At 43.0% G+C, this 21,524-nt stretch overlaps 1 protein-coding gene across 1 annotated transcript in view; it reads left to right on the top strand.

The window, feature by feature from the left end:
• CD82 (CD82 molecule) overlaps nucleotides 1-21,524 on the top strand; it is an 86,681-nt gene that overhangs the window by 54,310 nt on the left and 10,847 nt on the right. Inside the window, exons 3-5 of the mRNA XM_001362767.4 lie at nucleotides 4,345-4,417; nucleotides 12,762-12,883; nucleotides 13,188-13,262. Of these exons, the coding sequence (XP_001362804.2) occupies nucleotides 4,345-4,417; nucleotides 12,762-12,883; nucleotides 13,188-13,262 (270 nt within the window). The remainder of the gene's footprint in view (nucleotides 1-4,344; nucleotides 4,418-12,761; nucleotides 12,884-13,187; nucleotides 13,263-21,524) is intronic.

Below are 21,524 nucleotides of genomic sequence, written 5' to 3'. Positions count from 1 at the left end.
GCTATATTTGAACCCAGGACTTGCCATCTATAGGCCTGATGCTCTATCCACTGTGCCCAAATGGTAGTAGCTTTGACAGCCATACGTCCATGATGCTAGAACTAGAAGAGATTGGAAGTCATAGAATCATAGGATGATCTTCTGAGATCCTGGGATACCTCAAGAATATTTTCAAAGAGAGTGAGAAGGAGTTAGATATGTGTAGATATCTCTGGGCCTTAGTTTCCTCATCTGTAAAATGAAGGACTTGGGTGAGATGACCTCTGAGAGGCCTTCCAACTCTAGGATCCTAATCCCTATCTATCCTTGGAGAGTTAAAGGGGAGGGGAAGGCATCTCTGCCTTTGGCCAATTGGAGAATATTTCTGTTGCCTGCAAGATAAGAAACATCAAAGACTAGAGTGATCTTAGGGTCCTTTTGTTTCCTGCTGACCTAAATGGGCCTTTGAGATTCTTCTGCTTGGGTTCTCCATTTAGGAGTTTCACCACTCATTCTGTTTGCAAGATCCAGTGGGAGGAATGATTTGGTGTGCATGGGAGGAGTGGAGGACTCTGCTACAGGGTTAAATAGGGAAGGAGAAAGGAAAAGGGGGAGAGGTGCTGAACTAGTAGGTATGTTCTCCCCTTATCTTCTCTGTTACCCAAACTCTCAAACCCAATGCCTATTTAGTGCCCTTCCCTGTCTCTGTTCAAGACAATGTCAGATGACAACTGGTATTCATGCATGCCTGGAGTAGGGAGGTCAAGGAGATAGTGTCTTCTGGGGCATGCCCAATGAGCGATCTGGTCTCCTGGACCATTGCCCTATCCCTTGTTCATTTTCTGACCAGGCCAGCCCAGACTGAAGGTGGAACCTGGAACGAGAATGACTTGGAGCTGCTGCCAGACTTATCTGGCAGAGACTAACTTCCTCCTCCATTTTTCTCTTCCCACCCCTCATCTCCCTGAGTCTTTGAATCCTTTATTTATTCCCATGGTAAACTTCTCTGTTTGGCATTCAGGTTTCTTCAGATCTTGGCTCTGGCTTTCTTTCCCTTGTCATGCATTATCTCCGTGCACAATTACTTTCAGCCCAACCAGCCATCTTGTCCTTCACAACCAACACTCCATCTTCATCTCCTTCCATTGCCTTCAAATGGTTTGTCCCTCTTTCCTGGAAAGCTCTCCTTCCTCCCCTTTAACTCTTGAAAATCCCAGTTTCCTTCAAGACTCTGCTCAGAAATAACCTTCTCTAGAAAGCTTTTCTGGTCTACCAGTTGCTAGTACATTCTCAACCCCTACAAGGTTAAGTGTGTCTTCCTTATATATGTATTCTCTCTCTCTCTCCCTCTCTCTCTCTCTCTCTCTCTCTCTCTCTCTCTCTCTCTCTCTCTCTCTCTCTCCCTGTCTCCCTTTCTCTCTCTCTCTCTCTCCCTCTCTCTCTTTCCCTTTCCCTCCCTCTCTTTCCTTCTCTCTCTCTGTCTGTCTGTGTCTGTCTGTCTATCTCTCTCTCTCCCTCCCTCCCTCTGTCTCTCCCCCCTCTCTCTCCCTCTCCCTCTCTCTCTTTCCCTCTCCCTCCCTCTCTTTCCTTCTCTCTGTCTGTCTGTCTCTCTCCCTGTCTCCCTGCCTCCCTCCTTCTCTCTCCCCCTCCTTTTTCCCCCTCTCCACTCTGTCTCTGTCTCATATCCACATACATATCCACACATGTATACCTGTCATGGTAATGTGTACGTATGAACTAAACTTTATCTCTCCTAAAGATTTGCATACAGTAGATGCTAAATAATTGACTGTAGCATGATGTGATTATACTATAAGCCAAAGGGACAGAGCTATCCCCTTGGCCTTGTTCCCACCGCTGACTTCTAGGGTCTCCATTTAGAAAAGGGGTGGCACCCAGAGGGGACCCACTTGGACCTTGAGATCCAGAAAAACTTCCAGTCCTCCTAATTTGACTTCTAGCTCATTGTCATGAGCTTGGCTTGAGCCTGGACCAGCCTTGTCTGGCCTTGGGTGGGATCACTGGGCCCTAGCGGTGCCCTTCCTGAACTGGCCCACTATCACAGAGGGAGCTGACTGGGAAGGGTGGGAGTTGGGAACGTTTCCTCTCTCTGGCTCCCTCTCTGTCCAGCCAAGGAGTCTGGAGATTTTTTGTGATTACGAGTTGTATTTTCCTCTCCTGGGCCCCCTCCTCCCCTCCCCGTTTTGGGTTTGCCTGTGTGTTTTTTGAGGGAAGGGGTGTTATCCTTCCTCGTTATCTGTAGGAGGCAGGGTGCCCATTTCCCTTTCATACTCTAACAAGTTCCTGCTGAAACAATGGCGGGTAACGGTTCAGGACTCTTAGTGACCCAGAGCTTATCTGGCTCACGGAATGAGCACCTGAACCATCGATGGACTGTCCACAACTGAGATCTCTTCTCCAAGGGGAGCTTAGAGTTTGGTGTCTAAACCAGGACCCTTTGAAGCCCTCCCACTCATTTCCTACCCATTGTGCATGTTGGGGAGCCAAAGGATGTCCCAAGGCAGACCCTGTTGCCACCAGTGACCTCCTCTCGCTCTCCTAACACCATTGCTCTCTCCTTGCCTGATCTCTCGACCTACAGAAGAGCTTTCTGGAGACCCAAGTGTCCTGCCCCGCAGCTGGCATCTTCAAGAGCTCCCCTGACCACAGAGAACACTAGTGGCAAAAGCATTAATTACATCGAGAGAACCTGGGTTTGAATCCCAGCTCTGTGTCTCTGTGACCTGGAAAGGATGCTGCTGCCTTCATGGACTTCAGTTTCCCCCTCTCTACAATGAGATATTTGGTCCAGATGAGCACTCCAGTGGTTTCCCCATCTATCGAGCTTAGTGACTCACGCCTGGGTCCTAATCCTTAGCTCTGTCATCAACTTGCTGGATCACCTTGGACAAGTCACTTCCCTTGGTGGAATGTCAGTTCTTTTATCTGTGAAACACAAATAAAACCTACCTTAGCATTAGAGTGAAGATCAAAAAGGTTAATAGCTATGACAGCCACTTCAAAAATAAGAGTAATTATTGACATTTCTATTAAGAACCTTAAGAGTTTGGAAGGTGCTTTACACAAGTGGTGTCATTCGGTCTTCACAACAGCCCTGGGAGGCAGGTGGTGTTATTATCCCCTTTTTAAGTTCTGGAAAATTTTATTTAATTAATTAATATAGACTATTTTCCCATGGTTACAAGATTCATGTTCTTTTCCTGCCCTTCCCCGTATTCCTGTTTTATAGAGGAGGAAACCAAGATGTAGGCAGTTAGGTGTCCCAGGGGCTAGAGCGCCGGACCTGGAGTCAGGGAGACCTGAGTTTGAATCCAGCCTCTGTAGGCTTGGACGTATCAGTCGACTCTTGTTGGTTTGACCCCTCTCAACCCCACGTGTGTGATTCTAGGACCATTTTTGGTCTGAGCACATAATATGTGCATGTATGTATATATAATTTTTAGAGTTTAACACGTGTTTATTTGTGCAAATATATGAGTATATAGAATATTTGATGTTTTTTATTGTATACATACATACATATTTGTAAACATGTATGTATATATTTAATTTAGTTTTTAATAATATATACTATATATGTACAAATATGTATATAGAATTGACATTTTTTATTCTATAAATATATGCACACATCATATAATTTTATTATTTAATAGTATACATACAGTTTATAAATGTATGTGCAAATATGTGTATGTCTATACAATGGATTTTTATATTCTATAAATACATATGTGCATGTATCTATAATTTTAGAGTGTAATAGTATAATACTGTATATACATATATGTACAACTGTGTATAGAATTGATGTTTTATATTCTTTTTTTTTTTTAAACCCTTACCTTCTGTCTTGGAGCCAATATTGGCTCCAAGACAGAAGAGTGGTAAGGGCTAGGCAATGGGGGTCAAGTGACTTGCCCAGGGTCACACAGCTGGGAAGTGGCTGAGACCAGATTTGAACCTAGGACCTCCCATCTCTAGGCCTGGATGTTTTATATTCTATAAATATATGTACACATCACAAATAATTTTAGTATTTAATAGTAGTATTTTACTATTAAATATTTATTTAAAAATATATTAAATATATGAGCAAATATGTGTACATCTTCATACAATGGATTTTATATTCTATAAATATATACATGCATGTATATATAATTTTAGCATTTAACAGTATGTCTGCCATGTCTGTGTTTGGTATGAATATGCGTCTGAGTCTACATATATATATATAATATGCGTATTTCCTCGGCATACCTACATGTGCGTGTGTACACCGTAGTCTTAGACAGACATCTGGAGAAGACTCAGCCTAACTTGTTCCCATTACCCTTCTAGATCTTGGGAGCTGTGATTCTCGGGTTCGGAATCTGGATCCTGGCCGATAGAAGCAGCTTCATCTCTGTTCTCCGTAAGTCTCCTATGTGGCTCATCCTCCTTAGGGAGCTGGATTAAGGGGGTCACCCTGAGCCTGAGAGATGTCTGAGGTCCTTTCTCATCATGGGCTCTTCTTCTGCTCTCTGTTGCCCTCCCAGGAAGGAAAGGGTGGTGGGGGGAAGCCCAGTTGGTCTAGGTCCTTTGCTCTGGCTCTTCGATCCAAGGTGTTTTGATGTGTATAAAGTCTGTTATTATAAGTGGACAAGTTGACCTCTTAGTTCAACACTAGACCTAGGGGACCTATATATTAGGAAGACCTGGGATCGAATCCTGCCTTGGACATTTATAATTTCAGGACCTTTGCCAAGACACTTAAGCTATCTGCTGTCTCAGGCAAATCCTGAGGATTCATCTACTGAGTCATCAAAAGAGTTCCTGTAGGAAGAAAATTCCAGACCCTTCTCATAGTTTACTCTTGATGTAGAGCCTAGTGCTTGAAACCCAAGGAGTGGAGTGAGATGTCCTGGGTTCTACACTCAGCTTTGCTCCTGGCCTGCTAAGAGTCCTTAAGAAAGTCATTTTGCCCTTCTCTAACCCAGTTTCCTTCCATGTAAAAGGAATATAATGATTTCTACTCCTATGTTCACACGAATGGGCTGGAGAGATATCAAACAATGTCTGTTGCTTATTGTGTGCCCACCATGATGAATCTGAGCCACAGTTCATTGATTTCACTCCCAGTGTAGAAACTCTCTCCACTGGTGCAGATTGGAGACTCATCTGAAATTAATCAAGAGAAACCTGCTGAGGATGCTGTCCTTGGTAAGGAATCAGACGCCAAAAATTAAGTGAGGTGCACCTGGCCACAGAGACAGGATGTGAATTCTTGGTTTTGCAACCAAAATCTTATCCCAGATGTACAGTTCAGGACAAGTTACTCCCCTACTCTAAAACTTCTGAGGGTTCCCTATTGCATGTAGGCTAAAATGTGGAATCCCCAGCCTGGAACAATCTGTCCCCATTCTACAATTCCAGTCTTTTTACACTTATTTCCCTCTATGCTTTCTATGTGCCAGACAAATTGAAATGTTTGAAATGATCTTGCCCAGCCATTCTTGCCTCAGGGGACTCATGAAGGCTTCCTGCCCTCCATCCCTTTTATATTGAATCCACAATGATCTGCCATTTTTTTAAAAACCCTTACCTCCCATCTTAGAATCAATACTGTGTATACAGTCCAACACAGAAGAGTGGTAAAGGCTAGGTGATAGGGGGTTAAGTGACTTGTCCAGGGTCACACAGCTAGGAAGTATCTGAGGCCATATTTGAACCCAGAACCTCCCATCTGTAGGTTCTGCTGAAGACATTCAATGAGAGAAAGCCCCACTGCCTTGCAGGGTGGCTTGTTCTAGCTCTTACGGTTACCATGTTTTTGCTGACAATTGAGCCCATTTGTTTCTACCATCTCCCTCTTGTTAAAGAGAACAAGTTTCATTGCTTTTCAAAATAATTATTATTCAAGTCTTGGAATCCTGCCGTTATGCCCCCCTCCCTTCTCCGGGCCAAACACCCCTCTCTCCTTCAGCTGTTCCTCTATGGCAGGGGCTGCAAATCACAGGAAACTGTCTCTGCTGGAAGGGACCTTGGAAGGCATCTTTCCAACCTTCTCATTTTTCACTGGAGGAAACTAAGGACCAGGGAAGTTAAGCCACTTCATGTCAAATATCAAAAAGGGATTATGTATTAGAGACAGGATTTGATCTCAGGTCCCCTGGCTCCAGCACCAGTGTCCTTCCCAAGGACCCATTTGCCCCCAGGGAGACAAGGCTTGGGATATAGTCCTGCTCCTGGGTGCAGACTCCAGCTCCTCGACAGGGCAACCAGGGACTTGTGTTTCTCATTTCTCTCCCTCCTCTCCAAACAGCTGCTGGATGGGTACCAGCCACGGAAGAGGTGACAGCTGTTTGTTTGCATAAAGTGGGACCTGGGCAGAGCCCGGGGTGGGTGGGTAGGAGCAGCCCACACCTGTTGCTGCCAATCCTCCTAAGAGGCAGATCCTGTGCCAGCTGCCTCGGATGGTCCCCTGGGAGGAGGCTGGTCCCATTCTGCCCATTTGCAATGGTTAGTTTTCTTCTTCCTTCCGGGGGCTGGGGATTTCCTGCCTCAACCCAGGATCCCTCTCACCCAGCCAGCTGCGCCCTCTCTCCTCCCACCCCTTTGGTAACCTGAGTGCCCTGACAAGGGACGCTCCTCCCTGGGGCCCGGTATGGCCAAAGGGGGCAGGGGAGCCAAGAGAGGACAAATCTCCCTGGGCTTGGCCCCTTGCCTGGGCTTCCCGGGCATCAGGCCAGCGAAGCAAGGTCCAACGAGCCCTCCCACATTCTGGTCTTGGTGCTCCTATTCCAATGGACCCTAGACCCAAGATGGTGTGCCATGGGGAAGGGATCTTCTCACTGTTTTGTTCCCCCCTTTCCACCTAGACCTCACTCCCCCACTCATTTTTGGATCCAGCGACCCTGGCCTCCTGGCCATCCCCAAACAAAACCTTCCATCTCTCATCTCTGTACCTGGAGAGTTCTCCCTCCCCCGCTCACACCACCGACGTCTCTGGCTTCCATGAAGTCCCAGCTTCCACAGGAAACTTTGCCCAATCCCTCTGGTTTGCAGTGTTTTCCCCCTTTGGTTTCCTCCTTATCTGCAAGTATCTGTTTGCTTGTTGCTTCCCCCATTAGATTATAAGTTTTTGAAGGCTCTGTTTGTAGCCAAAACGCTTAGCACAGTGCCTGACACACAGTAGGCACTCAGGGTTTTCAGTGCTGCCTTCAGACTCAGAAGATCTAAGTTCAAGTCCAGGGTCCTCCACTCGGAGCAGATATGGAGCCTCAGACTATCAGATCTGGAAGATGACTCTAAAGATATCTGAAGGAGAGCTAGCATTTATTATAGCATTTTAAGGTCTATGCAATGCTGGGTCGATGTTTTCCATTCCATCCCCAGAACAACTGAGGAACCTGAGTTAAGTGAGGGGTCTTGCTCAAGATCATCAACCCTTGCTATCTTCATTTTACAGCTGAGGAAACTGAGGCAATCAGTGGTTAGGTGATTTACACAGTGTCAACAAGCTTTGGAGGGAGGTGCTATTACTATCTCCATTTTGAAGTTGAGGAAACTGAGGCAGAGTGAGGTGAAGGGTCTTGCTCAAGATCATCAACCCTTAGAGGGAGGAACTATTTCTATCTCCATTTTGAAGTTGAGGAAACTGAGGCAGGCAAAGCTTAGGTGACTTACATAAGATCAACAAGCTTTGGAGGGAGGTGCTATTACTATCTCCATTTTGTAGTTGAGGAAACGGAGGCAATCAGTGGTTAGGTGACTTACACAGTATCAACAAGCTTTGGATGGAGATGTTATCTCCATTTTACAGTTGGGGAAACTGAGGCAGACAATGCTTAGGTGACATACAGAAGGTCTACAGACTTTGGAGGAAGATGCTATTATCTCCATTTACACAGTGGTTAGGTGACTTATTCAGTGTCAAGCTTTGGAGGGAGGTATTATTATCTCTATTTTACAGTTGGGGAAACTGAGGCAGACAATAGTTAGGTGTCTACAGACTTTTGAGGGAGATACTATTTTCTCCATTTTACAGTTGGGGAAACCAAGTCAGTCAGTGGTTAGGTGACATACAGTGTCAATAAATTTTGGAGGAAGATATGATCTCCATTTTATAGTTGGGGAAACTGAGGCAGAGAGGTCAAATGACTTAAACAAGGTCTACAAACTTTGGACAAAGAAGCTATTATCTCAATTTTACAGATGAGGAAAGTGAGGCATACAGAGATGAAGGAACTTCCCCAGGGTCACACAGCTAGTATCTGAGGCCAGATTTTAATTTGGCTTCTTCTATACTGCAGGCCTTTATCCACTGTACCATCGAGCTTCTTCTACTATAAAGGCAGTAGATGGAAATATAATTGCGTAAAGGAAGAAAAAGACCCCAGGAAGACTAGAAAGGTGGGAAGGGGCTTGGTTATGTAGAGCCTTCAATACCAAGCAAAGGAGCTTACACTGAGTCCTGCAGTTAATAGGGACCTTTGGAGATGTGGGCAAGGAAAGGAGGGAAGGGCTTATGGAGTAACAGGAGAGAGGAGAGGCCTTAGGAAAGGAGACCCACACAGAGGTGATTGCAATGGTCCTGGTGTGAGGAGCCCAGCCAAGGTCTTTCCCCCTAGGGATTCTTGGGAATTATTCTTTGGGCGTCTGTGCATTTCTAGAGAGAGCAGGGAGACCAGTGACTTCTTAGGCTGCCTTTCACAGTCAGTGAGCACTGACCTACTCCAAAATAGAGAAGCTGGGGTTTTTCCTTTTCTTTAAAAAAATTTTTTTAAATAGACTATTGTTTGTTCTTTTTGCATTATTTAGATTTTCCCCACCCACTCTAAAATATAGTAGCTGGTTTTTTTTTTCTTTTCTTTTAGATTTTTTTAAAATTAGGCTTTATTAGGGGCAGTGAGGTGACTCGGTGGACTGAGAGCCAGATGTAGAAATGGAAGGTCCTGGGTTTCAATGTGGCCCCAGATAGCTGTGTGACCCTGGAAAAGTCACTTAATCCCAATTGATTTATCCCTTACTGCTCTAATGCCTTGGAGCCAATACTCAATATTGATTCCAAGACAGAAGGTGAGGGTTTAGAAAAAAATGGACTTTACCAGTACATATTATTTTTGCATCACTTAGATTTCCCCCTACAACCCTCCCCTTCTCCCTTCCAGAAATTCATCCCTTAAAAACTGTAGTCTAACATCCCATCTGCTGAAAGGTGGAGCCGTTTCCTCTTCTGGTTTACCTTCCTCCTTCCTGAGCTGCCCATTTGGGGTGGGAAAACCCTGTCATCATTATGAATGATGTTGCTAAGTCTTTCATCTGGATCCTGTACCTGCTTATTAACCCTTTACTCAGGGCAAAAGATTTAAGGCAGCACCATGACCTACAAACAGGGAAACTGAGGCCCATCTCCTAAGCTCTCTGTCTCCTCACAGTCTCTTCTGCCTCTTTCATCTAATGATCCCTACATCTCAAACAAGCACTTACCTCATGAGTCTTTCCTGGGAGCTAGGTGGGTGGCAGATGGGCAGCTTGTCATCCTCGGGGAAACAGACTTGCCTGAGGATGTGCTGATGAGTGAATATAAAGCAGCATCTTCACTGTGGGGTGGGCAGGCTGAAGTTATCCTTTGTGGGCGACCAGTGGGGGAACTTGGCATCATTTTGCCCCAAGGGCATCCTGGGACTGCACCAGTGTTCTTGGCAACGTTGGCCAAGAGAAGCAGAGTCTCTCCCTCACTTAACATCAGCAGTTGCCAAGTCCTGTCAATTCCATCTTGAAACCAGTTCTCAGTCATCTTCTCCTCTCCATTCCCACTGGAACCATCCAAGAACAAGCTTACAAAAGCATTCTTCGGCTTGCCTCTTTTCTTAGAAGCAATTAGATTTCCCAGTGAGCCTGGAGCAGGGAAAAGCTGAGTTTAGACCTGACCTCAAACACTTACTAACTGGGTGACCCTGAGCAAGTCACTTTTCTTCTGTCTGTCTTCTGTTCTGTCCTCATCTGTAAAATGGGAAATATAATTATACCAACTTCCTGAGGAATCCAATGAGAACATTTCTAAAGCATTTTGCAAACCTTAAAGTACCATATAAATGCTGGCAATTATTCTCATTATTGCATATAGATCTCATAATCTAAATCTTGCCTTCAGAATAGAGTTCAAAATTTTCTGCCTGGTATTTAAAGCCCTCAACAAGGTGATGGGCCACCTTATCTTTCCAGTCTTTTTTTTTTTAACCCTTACTTTTCTATCTTAGAAACACCTCTAAGAATGGGCAAATAAGGACTAGGTAAATAGGAGTTAAGTGACTTAGGGTCACGCAGCTAGGAAGTATCTGAGGCTAGACTGGAACCCAAATCCTCTAGATCCCACTGTGCTACCTAGTTGCCCCATAATCTTTCCAGTCTTTTTTTTTTTAACCCTTACTTTTCTATCTTAGAAACACCTCTAAGAATGGGCAAATAAGGACTAGGTAAATAGGAGTTAAGTGACTTAGGGTCACGCAGCTAGGAAGTATCTGAGGCTAGACTGGAACCCAAATCCTCTAGATCCCTCTGTGCTACCTAGTTGCCCCATAATCTTTCCAGTCTTAACTCATATTATTCCCTTCTCTGGTTAACTTTATCAAATATACTTCCTTCTCCTTCCTTTCATGAGTTGGTTTGTGCTGATCCTCAAGCCTTCTTTTCCCTCCTTCCCTCAGCTCATTGAGTTTCTTTCCATCTTATAAAATCCAACTCAGATATTGACTACTACAGAAAACCTTTCCTGATTCCATCGCAGTCCCCAAATTCAGGAAGGACCTATCTCTTGTGACTTCATTGTTCTTTGTTTTGAATTTTTCTGATGCCTTTAATCAAAATTTTCAGAGTATAAGAAGCCCTGGATTCAGAGTCAGAACACTGGGTTCAAATCCTACCTCTGTCACTTACTAGCTATGTGGTTTTTGTTGTCACTTAAGCTCCCTGGGCCTCAGTTTCCTCATTTGTAAAATGAGGAAGTTGGACTTAGATGACCTCTGGGTCACTAGCTCTAAATCTATGATTCTATGATAGCTAGGTGGCACAGTGGATCGAGTGCCAAGCCTACAGTCAGGAAGACTCATCTTCCTAAGTTCAAATCCAATCTCAGATACTTACTAGCTGTGTTACTCTAGGCAAGTCACTTAACCCTGTTTGTCTCAGTTTCCTATAAAAATAAGATGGAGAAGGAAATGGCAAACTACTCTAGTACCTTTGCCAAGAAAACCTCAAATGGGGTTACAAAGAGTCAGACACCATTGAAAAATGACTTTACAACAACAAAATGGTTTTATGAATGTGGTGATCAGAACTTCTCTAAAATTGGTCTTGTTCTCTACTGGTCAGTACAGTTCTCTTCCCGCAGTAGTTGCTTAATACACACACTTTGTTGTTTTCCAACAAGAAATCAATCAGCAAGGATTTATTAAATGTGTTTACTGTGTGCCAGGACCTGAAGATAAGAAAAGTAAAAACTAATACCTGTCCTCAAGGAGCTTCTAGTCTAATGGGGGAGCCAACATGTCAATAAATCAATCCATATAAGCTACATGCAGAGGGGATGGAAGATCGCTTAGAAAAGGAACTTGTCATCATCTGAGAAGGAAGGGTCATGAGGAAAGACCCTTTGTGGAAGATAGAATTTGAGCTGAATCTTCAGGGAAGCCAGGGAAACCTGAGAGATGGAGATGGTTCTAGAGAGAGAGCATGCTGGGCATAGGAGACTGTCCTTATTGTTGTATAAAAGTTCCCAAGTGGAAAACCCATGGAACGGACAGAGAATGTCTCTTCCCCAAATAATTCATTAAAACAACTGACTGGCAGGAAACACTTCAGAGCCATCTTTTAAAGAAATAAATGTTGTCCAGTGGTGGAATGGGATGTCTTCCAAAATGGTGGATTCCCCCTCTCTGGAAGCCTTTGACCACTCATTAGAATGTTGTAGGTGAAATCCTTGGACATGAATGGATCAAGTCAAGATGCTATACAAGATCTTGTCTAACTCTCAGATTCCATATTCCTGACTCCCCAACCTAGTGGCCTTTCCACTATGGAGGTGTCCATTATTCTTCCTTTTTTTTTTTTTAAATTAAAATTTTTGTACTAGACCTATGACTTCATCAGGGTAGGAAATACCCCAACGTGGAAACTCCCTTCACCCAGGCAATAGACAACTGTTTGGTAACTTAGTGTTTTAGTTGCCTAGGGCACTGAAAAGTTAAAGAACTTGGCCAGTGTGGAACAGTGACTTGAACCCAGGTCTTTCTGACCCTGAGGCCTGCTTTCCATCTACTAGGCCAGTCTACCTTTCATAATTTTCATGGGACCATAAATCTTAGAATTTAAAGGGTCCTGACCTCCCTATGAAGGTAGGAGATGTCAATTCAAGTACCATCGTTGTTACCCTATTCTTGGGCAGATCATTTGGAGTGGTCAGTTCTCTAATTCCTTCATTCTATTATCATCTATTAAATATCTGCTTTGCACCAGGTGCTTCACCCAAGTCTCAATTTCCTCCTCTAAAACTAGGGATAATAATCCCTGCTTTGCTACCTGCAGGATTTGTGAAGACCAGTTATGATAACATTCATATTGGGACCATGTAAGCTGAAGGGTATTTATTGCACACCTGAAAGCATATGATATTTCTTATGAGTCTCTCTTCTGCTCCCTATTTCTTGATTTTGGGGTGACAAATTTGAGGAGGAAACTGGGAAGGGAATAACCATATCCTCATCTTCTTTCCCCAGAGACTTCGAACAACCTGAAGATCGGGGCGTATGTCTTCATCGGGGTCGGGGCCGTGACCATGATCATGGGTTTCTTGGGTTGCATTGGTGCCGTCAATGAGATTCGATGCCTCTTAGGGCTGGTGAGTGGTAACCCTGATGGGGGCTCTTGTCTTTCTCTTTGGTCTTCCACCACATTCCAACATAAAGGGCTTAGATACTGATATTGGTAGGACTAGCCCTTGCCCATTGTCCCATGCAGCGTAGCCAGGCTAGCTCCATCATTGGCCTTGGTTTCCTTACCTGCAAAGTGAGGAGGACCATTTAGATGGCCACGGAGTTCCCTTCTGTCCTCAGATCTTCATAGATGCTGTAGCTTTGACATGTGCTAAGTGGGGTATCCTTTGCTGATTCCCCATCCCTGTATTCATTGCTTTTTCTTTCCAGTACTTTGCTGCTCTCCTTCTGATCCTTGTGGCCCAGGTGACAGCTGGAGTCCTTGTCTACTTCCACACAGACAAGGTAAGCGCTATCTGTTCCCTTAAAGGATGGACCATTCTGTGACCAAAGCGACATTGGCTCCTTTCCTTCCAGTATCCCAAGAGAGGGATCTTGAGTTGTCTATGCCAATGTATGTCAGCCAGGTGACAGTGGATAGAGCAGTGGGCTTGGAATCTGGGAGACTCATCTTCATGAGTTCAAACCCAGCCTCAAGATACTAGCTGTGTGACTCTGGGCAAGTCACTAACTTTGTTTGCCTCAGTTTTCTCATCTGTAAAATAAGCTGGAGAAGGAAATAGCAAACTACTCCAGTGTCTTTGCCAAGAAAAAACCCAAATGGGGTCATAAAGAATCAGACAGGACTTCTATAGCAAATATGGAAATGGGTATCAAGTGACAACATTTGTACAACCCAGTGGAATTGCTTGTCGGTGCAGGAAGAGGGAAGGGAAAGAAAATGAATCCTGGAAACATGGAAAAATACTTAAAATTAAATAAATAAAATGCAACTATGAAAAAATAAAAAATAAAATGTATATCACTAAAAAATATCAGACAGGACTGAAAAAAATTGGCTACCAACAGATACCAATATATGGAGACTTTTTGGTCTTAGGATGCCTTTAAATTCTTTCAATTATTGAGAATCCTGATCCTCCATCCCCTACCCCAAGAGCTTTTGTTCATATGAATTATATCTATTAATAGCTACCGTATTTGAAATGAAAATATCTTGCTGTTATAATTTTTTTTTTACTTCATGGACCCCTTGGAAGACCCTTGGACACTTTCAAGGCTCCTTGGACCACACTTTGATAATTGCTGGTATAAATCACGCCTGCTAGATATCCAGGGAAAGACTCTACCCTCAGCCAAATCACAATCATAGAATAGCGGAGCTGCATAGGATATAGCAATATATTTGGAGTGAGAACAGTTGGATTTGAAATTGGCCATTCCACTGGTTGTATGACCTTGGACAAGTAATAGTCTCTCTGGGCCTCAGTTTCCCTTTTCTGAGATGAGGGAATTAGACCAGATATCACTGGTGTTCTTTCTGTAGGAGCCTAGGTTCAACCTTGCTGCCTGGAAACCATCATTGTTTTTTATCTGCATTCCTATCAAGAGGTCATTCAGATAATGACCAGCCTTCTATCAGGGTGACAGAAGAATCTATCCAAGTAGGAACATCAGGTGACCAGAGGTCCCAGGCACTGAGGATGTGAAGAAAGCATAGGATTGGGTGTTAAGAGACTTGAGTTCACTCATGAGTTCTACTACCAACTGGTGACCCTGAACAAGTCACTACTCCTCTGGGCTTCAGTTCCTTTGCTGAGCTATACAATGAAGGGATTAGACAAGATGATTTCTAAGGTCTCTCCCAAGTCTGACACTGCATGTTCCAAGGTTTCTCCCCACCCTAGAATTCTATGATACAATAGAATAGTCCCTGTTCTGACATTCTGGGTTTTAAGATCTTTTTCGATTTATCATCCCATGTTCTAAGGCTTCTAGTTCTGATATGCTATGTTCTAAAGTGCCTTCCAACATTAACATTTTTTAAGGCTCTATGGTCCCTTCCAGCTCTGACATTCAATATATTTTCTTTTTTTTTTTTTTAAACCCTTACCTTCTATTTTAGAATCAATACAATATTGGTTTCAAGGCAGAAGAGTCCTAAGGTTTAGGCAATGGGGGTTAAGTGATTTGCCCAGGGTCACACAGCTAAGAAGTGTCTGAAGTAAGATTTGAACCCAGGACCTCTAGCCACTGAGTGGATGTCCCCATGACATTCAATGTTTCAAACATCTTCCCAGTTCTGACATTCTGTGTCCCGAAATCCCTCCCAATGCTAACATTCCATATTCTAATGTTCCTTCCAGCTCTGACATCATTCAATATTCCAAGTATACTGCCAATCTGACATTCTGTTTCCTAAGATCCTCTCACACTTTGACATTCTGCCTTCTACAGGCCTTTAATTACTACCATTCTGTATTACAAATTCTCTTCCAGCTCTCAGATTTTATGAGTCTGCCAATGATGCCAATGCAAACAGGGGCAGTAACCAATCAGAGGGTACATCACTTAGAACTTAGGTCTCTAGACTTGTTGTACAGCCTGGTTTCTGCTAGCCTGAACTGCCTCACCTAGGGCATCCTACTTCACAGAATCATGGAACCCAAGCCTGGAGAAGAATCTTCTCTCCAACGTAACCCAGATTCAGCCATCCAGCTTCTGGTTGAAGATTTCCAATGATGGAGGTTCCAAGGTAGCCTGATTCCCTATGGGGTCACAGTATTAGGACATTTTTCCTGCCATCAAGCCTCCACATGCCAGCACTGCACTCTAGTACTGCCCTCTGGGCCAAGCAGACCAATTGAATTCTTCTTTTGGGCAATAGCCCTTCAGGCATTTGAAAACACCTTTTATACCTTATTCCCCATGGCTTCTCACTTACTTCAACCACTGCTCATAGGGCATACTCTTGAGGTCCTTCATCATCCCAGTCATCTGCCAACTTATCAGTGTCCTTCCTAAAAAGGGAAGTCCAGGACTTCCCACAATATATGATACTCCCTGTGCCCTGGTCTAGTCTTTAGCAGTGCTTCAGTTTCTCCTCTTGATGTTGTCATTTAGTTATTTCCATCATGTCTAACTCTTTGGGACTCCATTTAGAGTTTGATTGACAAAGTCACTGGAATGGTTTGCAATTTTCTTCCTTAGTTCATCCGACAGATGAGGAAACTGAGGCAAAAAAGTTAAGTTACTAGCCCAGGGTCACAAGACTTAATGACAAGGAATGCTATCCACCTCCAGAGAAAGAACTGGTGTAGGAATGCAGATGGAAGCGTAGGATTTTTCACTTGTTTACTTAGGAATATGTTTGGAGGTTTTGTTTTCATAAGATTTTTCACTTATGAAAATTAATAATATGGAAACATGTTTTGCATGATAATACATGTATAACCCAAATTGAATTGCTTGTCAACTCCAGAAGAGCAGAGGGAAAAAGGGAGGGAGACTATGAATTATATAAATTTGGAAGACTTATGTGTAAATTTGTTATTAAAATAAGGTAAAGATAAAACCAGAGTCACACAGCTACTAAGTATCTAAGGCTAGATTGAAACTCACTTCTTCCTGACTGTTTAGCTACACTGTGCCACCTAGCTGCCCATCCTTCTTTCTTAGAGGACAGCAAGAAAATAAGACTCTTCCTCTTTCCCATCCCATTGATGACATGGGTTGCAGCTGATGTTGTTTGTCCAAGAAGAAACAATTTTATTTTCTCTTTTCCTCCAATCCATCTTAATTCCCTATGGGAGAACAAATAGTCAGTACCTCTCTTTTGTCCCAATGGTCAGCTTGACTCCTAGCTGGCTCGCCAATTGAAATATACTGAAATAATGTATATACATACATATACAAATAATGTGTATATACATATATAACTAAAATAATAGTTTATTTTAAGGGAAGGGAAGGAAGAGAAGGGAATTGGGATGATCTGTCTAAAAACTATAAATAACCTTTCCCCCCCCCAAAATCAAGTTGATAACCTGCACTATTTAATACTTTTCTACCTACAAATCTAATTCCTACAACTAGCTAAATTAGACCCCCTTAGTTAATATATAAAAGTTGTAAGGAATTGAAAGTAGCAGGAACAGGGCTCAAAGGAAAGGTCTCACTGATAGCTGGCACTTGGATGTCTTGAGCAGCTCTGTTGGAAATCACTTTTATCAGCCACAAGATACACACACAGGGACACAGAAACCAGCCATTGAATAAAGGATACAGTCACAAGAGAGGGAGACTAGTCCAACTCACAAGGTCCACCCAAAGAGCTAGATTCACTGTCCCCCTTAGCTTCAATTGTCACCAGTCAAAAGCCAAGCTCTCACAACCCCAGAATTCTGGAACCTTGCTCTTCTCTGCAGCATTGCTCCTGCTCCTGCTTTCCTTATAACAGTTGGTACACAGTTAAGCCTGGAAACTTTAAGAAAGAAGGATAAAGGCGATGTCTTCCTGCCCCCTTTCCCTACTCCCTGCTTCTCTTCAGGGTCACACTCTTGGTGTCATCTTTGACCCTCACTTCCTTTCCTTCATCCCCCATGCCATCACCTGTTGGTCTGATCTTGTGGTTTTCTACCTTCACAGTACATCTCATGTGCATTGACTTCTCCCTTTTGACAGCCACAACCCCAGGCCAGACTTTCATCATCTCTCCTGGATAATGACAATAGCCTTCAGGCTGATCTCTCTGCTTCAGGTCTCCTCTTATTCCAAGCCACTTCCCATTCATCTGCTAAAGTAATCATCCCAAAACTTGGGACTGACCATGTCACTGCTTCACCATTCAGTCAACTCCAATGGGACCTTATTCCTTCCAGTAGCAAATATATAATACTCTATTTGGCTTCATAAACCTGTACCTTCCTACCTTTTGAAATATTTTAAGATCTAATTATTTAATATTTAAAATTTAAAAATTTTAATTTTAATAACAAATTTCCATATAAGCTTTCCAAACTTGTATGATCCATATTGTTTCCCTTCCTTCTTCTCTCCCTCCTCCCAGATCTGGCAAGCAATTCAATCTGGATAATGCATGTATTATGCAAAACATATTTCCACATTATTCATTTTTTAAGAGAATAATATTATGAAACCAAAACCCACAAACAAAAACTCAAATAAAAAAGTGATAAGTCATATGCTTTCATCTTTGTTCCTGCTCCAATAGTTCCTTCTCTGGAAGTGGATAGCATTCTTTTTTCATAAGTCCGTCAGAATTGTTCTGGATCATTCTGTGGCTGAGAATAGCTAAGTCTATCACATTTGATCATCCCATAATGTTTCAGTTACTGTGTACAATGTTCTCCTGGTTCTTCCTATTTCACTCTGCATGAGTTCTTTCTGAAATGATTCCTTATAGCACAATAGTATTCCATCACCATCCTATACCACAATGTGTTCAGCCATTCCCCAATTGAAGGACATCCCTTTAGTTTCCAATTCTTTGCCACCACAAAAAGAGCAGCTATAAATATTTTTGTACACACAGTGGACCTTCCTACTTTTCCAGGCTCCTTCCACCTTCCCCCTCAAAAACTCTAAAATCCAGAAACATCTGCCCTTTTGCTTTTCCCTACATATAATATCATGGTATCCACATGCCACCCATTCTCACTGGCTATCCTTCAGAACTGGAATTCTATCTCTACTCATCTTTACTTCTTAGCTCCATTGGCTTCCTTCAACTCGGCTCAAATTCCACCTTCTACAAGAAACCTTTTCTGATTGCCCCTATTGCTAGTGCCTTCCCTCTGAGATTCCCACCTCTTTGTCCTGAATATATCTTCTTTGGATCATTTTTAATCCCCTGTTATACTGTTTGCTCCTTGAGGGCAAGGGCTATATTTTTTCATTCTCTTCATATCCTTAGCGCTTGGCACAATGACTCTTGGAGCATGGATTTGGATTTGGAGCATGGAGCATGGATTTGAACTTGGGATTTGACTGAGTCCCTGTCTGCCAGTTTCCATGATACCTTCTGAAACAGTCCCTAATGGGATGCAAAAGGAAAGAAGCTCATCAGTGACTTGCTTCCCTGGCATCTCTAGCCATGGCTTTTGTTTGGAATTACCCTAGAAAGAGGACTGAGCATGGGAACTGAGTCCTTTCCAGGAGGGGAGAGTACATGAAGGTGTTGGCTGACTACAGGTCACCCAGGCCCAAGCTTAGACTGGGATCCAGGCCAGTCTCTAAATCCCCTAGAGTCTTTCTTTCCATTTCTCTCTTGCACATCCATCTCTTTCCCTCCATGCAGTGGAAAATAGTAGTTTCTGGGAATGAGATCAGGAAACTTGGTGGTCGGAAAGAATCTGAGTTGAAGCAAAGCCCAGCAAAAAAAAAAAAAGGTGGGGGGGTAGGAAGATGGCCTGAGCCTTTGCCTCTGTTGGCCTCTGCCAGGGCTCAGGCCTGCAGCTGCCAGAGGGCAGAGAGAGGACCCCAGAGCCTGGGAGAATGATTGAGGTCAGGCAAAGGGTAGGTGGATAGAGAAATGGGAGACCTTCTTTCTATAATTTTACTCTCTTCTGATGGAGCTTTTTTCTCTGACCTTCCCAACAAAAAGAAGAGGAAGAAAAGTAGCACTGTACAGTGATTTAAAAAATATATAGATCTTGAAGTCAGAGGTCCTATGTCTGATCTGTCCATGGTCACCTTATTCCCTCCCTCCTCAGCCCTTAGTTTTGTTGTTGTTAAATTTTTTTCAGTTGTGTTCAGTTGTTCTCCATCCCATTTGGGGTTTTCTTGGTAAAGATCCTGGAATTGCCTGCTAGTTCCTTCTCCAGCTTATTTTACAGATGAAGAAAGTGAGGCAAATGGGATTAAGTAACTTGTCCAGGATCACACAGCTAATTAGTATCTGAAGCTGGATTTGAACTTGGGTCTTCCTGACTTCCCTGACTTCCTGACAATACTCTCTCCACTGCATCCTTAGTTTCCTAATCTATAAAACAAAGGGGTTAGATTAGATGACCTCTGAAGCCCCTTCTCCCTCTAAATTTATGATCTTATGACTCTGGGGTAGTCAGTTTATCCATCGGGGTCTTAGTTTCCCCATCTGTAAAATGAAAGGCTTGGTTTTATTGTCTGTGTGATACAAAGCAAGTCATTTCATCTGCCCAAGGACGCAGTTTCTGCATCTATAACATGAAGACATTGGTCTAAATGACATCTGAGGTCTCTTGCAGCCCTAAAGCTCTGATCCCATGATCCTCAGAATTAGCTCCTTCAATTACCTTGGACTTCCTTGCATCAAAGAAAGCCAGGTGACCTGCTTGGGAGGAGTGACACCCTATAATTCCCTCTCTCATCCATTCCCATTAAAACCAAACCAAACCAAAACAAAAAAACTCCACTGAACATACACACATTGAAATGCCAAAGGTGGTGAAACGGGTTTTCTCTGGGACAAAGCAATCCTCTGTGAGAGGGCCTTTCTCACACCTCACGGGAGTCCAGCTGGAAAGTCAGTCAACTCCCCTCTCCCCACCACCAGCTCAGGTTTCTTTCTGCATTACCCCTGGTGGGGGTGGAAGGAAGAAGTTGGGTCCTTTCTGTTCCCCTTTAGGGTTAGAAAGGGAAACTGTGGGCTGAACCCAGAGAATAATAATAGCTCATGTTTCTTTAGTAGACCTAGGGGACTACCCTTTTTCTAGCTAAGGAAACTGAGGTTCAGAGAGGCTATACAACTTTGCTTTGTCACATAGCTAGTAGATGTCAGAAGCAGAATTTGAACTTGGGTTTCTTGATTCCAAACCTAGAGCTTTTTTTTTTTCTTCTTCTATGCCATGAGCATGGTTTTGACAGTTGGGATAGAACTGATCTATAAGCTTTTATTAAACTTTTTCTTTGGGTGTATGAGATGGGGGTGGGGGGTTGGTAGGGCAAGGAGGGGGCTGTTCTTAATGCTTAGAATAAACAAATCAAATAGAAGAGTCTTTGCTCTCAACCAGTCAAGGATTTAGTAAGCACCTACTATGTGCCAGGCACTAGGTGTTAGGAACACAAAGACAAAAGTAAAACATTCCTGACCTTAAGGACCTTATTTTTCTTGCAGGGGAGACAGTATCTATCTAGCAATCTAGTTATGCATCTTTCTATCCATCCATGTATTTATCTATCCATCTGTTTATTCACCTATCCAACTATCTATCGATCTCTCATCTATTTATCAATCAATTGATCTATCTGTCTGTACCTATCCATCCAACCATCTATATATTCAACCAACCATCCATCTTTCTATCTCTCCATCTATCTATCTCTATGTCTATCTATCTATCTATCTGTCTGTCTGTCTGTCTATCTATCCAAACATCCATCCATCCATCTAGCTATCTCTATCTCTCCGTCCATCTATCTATCTCTATCTATCTGTCTGTCTGTCTATCCAAAAACCATCCATCCATCTAGCTATCTCTATCTATCTATCTATCTATCTATCTATCTATCTATCTATCTATCTATCTATCTATCTATCTGTCTGTCTGTCTGTCTATCTGTCTATCTATCCAAAAACCATCCATCCATCTAGCCATCTCTATCTCTCTATCTATCAATCAATTGATCTATCTATGTCTGTCCATCTATCTATCTACCTATTTATCTATCTACTCATCCATCTAACTATATGCTTATCTATTTATTATGCATTTATCCATCAGTTTATTCATCCTAGCACTAGGAGATCAGGAAATGACTCCTTTG

Source organism: Monodelphis domestica, chromosome 6 (genome assembly GCF_027887165.1).
Source record: "Monodelphis domestica isolate mMonDom1 chromosome 6, mMonDom1.pri, whole genome shotgun sequence".
Classification (NCBI taxonomy): Eukaryota; Metazoa; Chordata; class Mammalia; order Didelphimorphia; family Didelphidae; genus Monodelphis; species Monodelphis domestica.
This window is presented reverse-complemented; position numbering and strand designations above follow the sequence as displayed.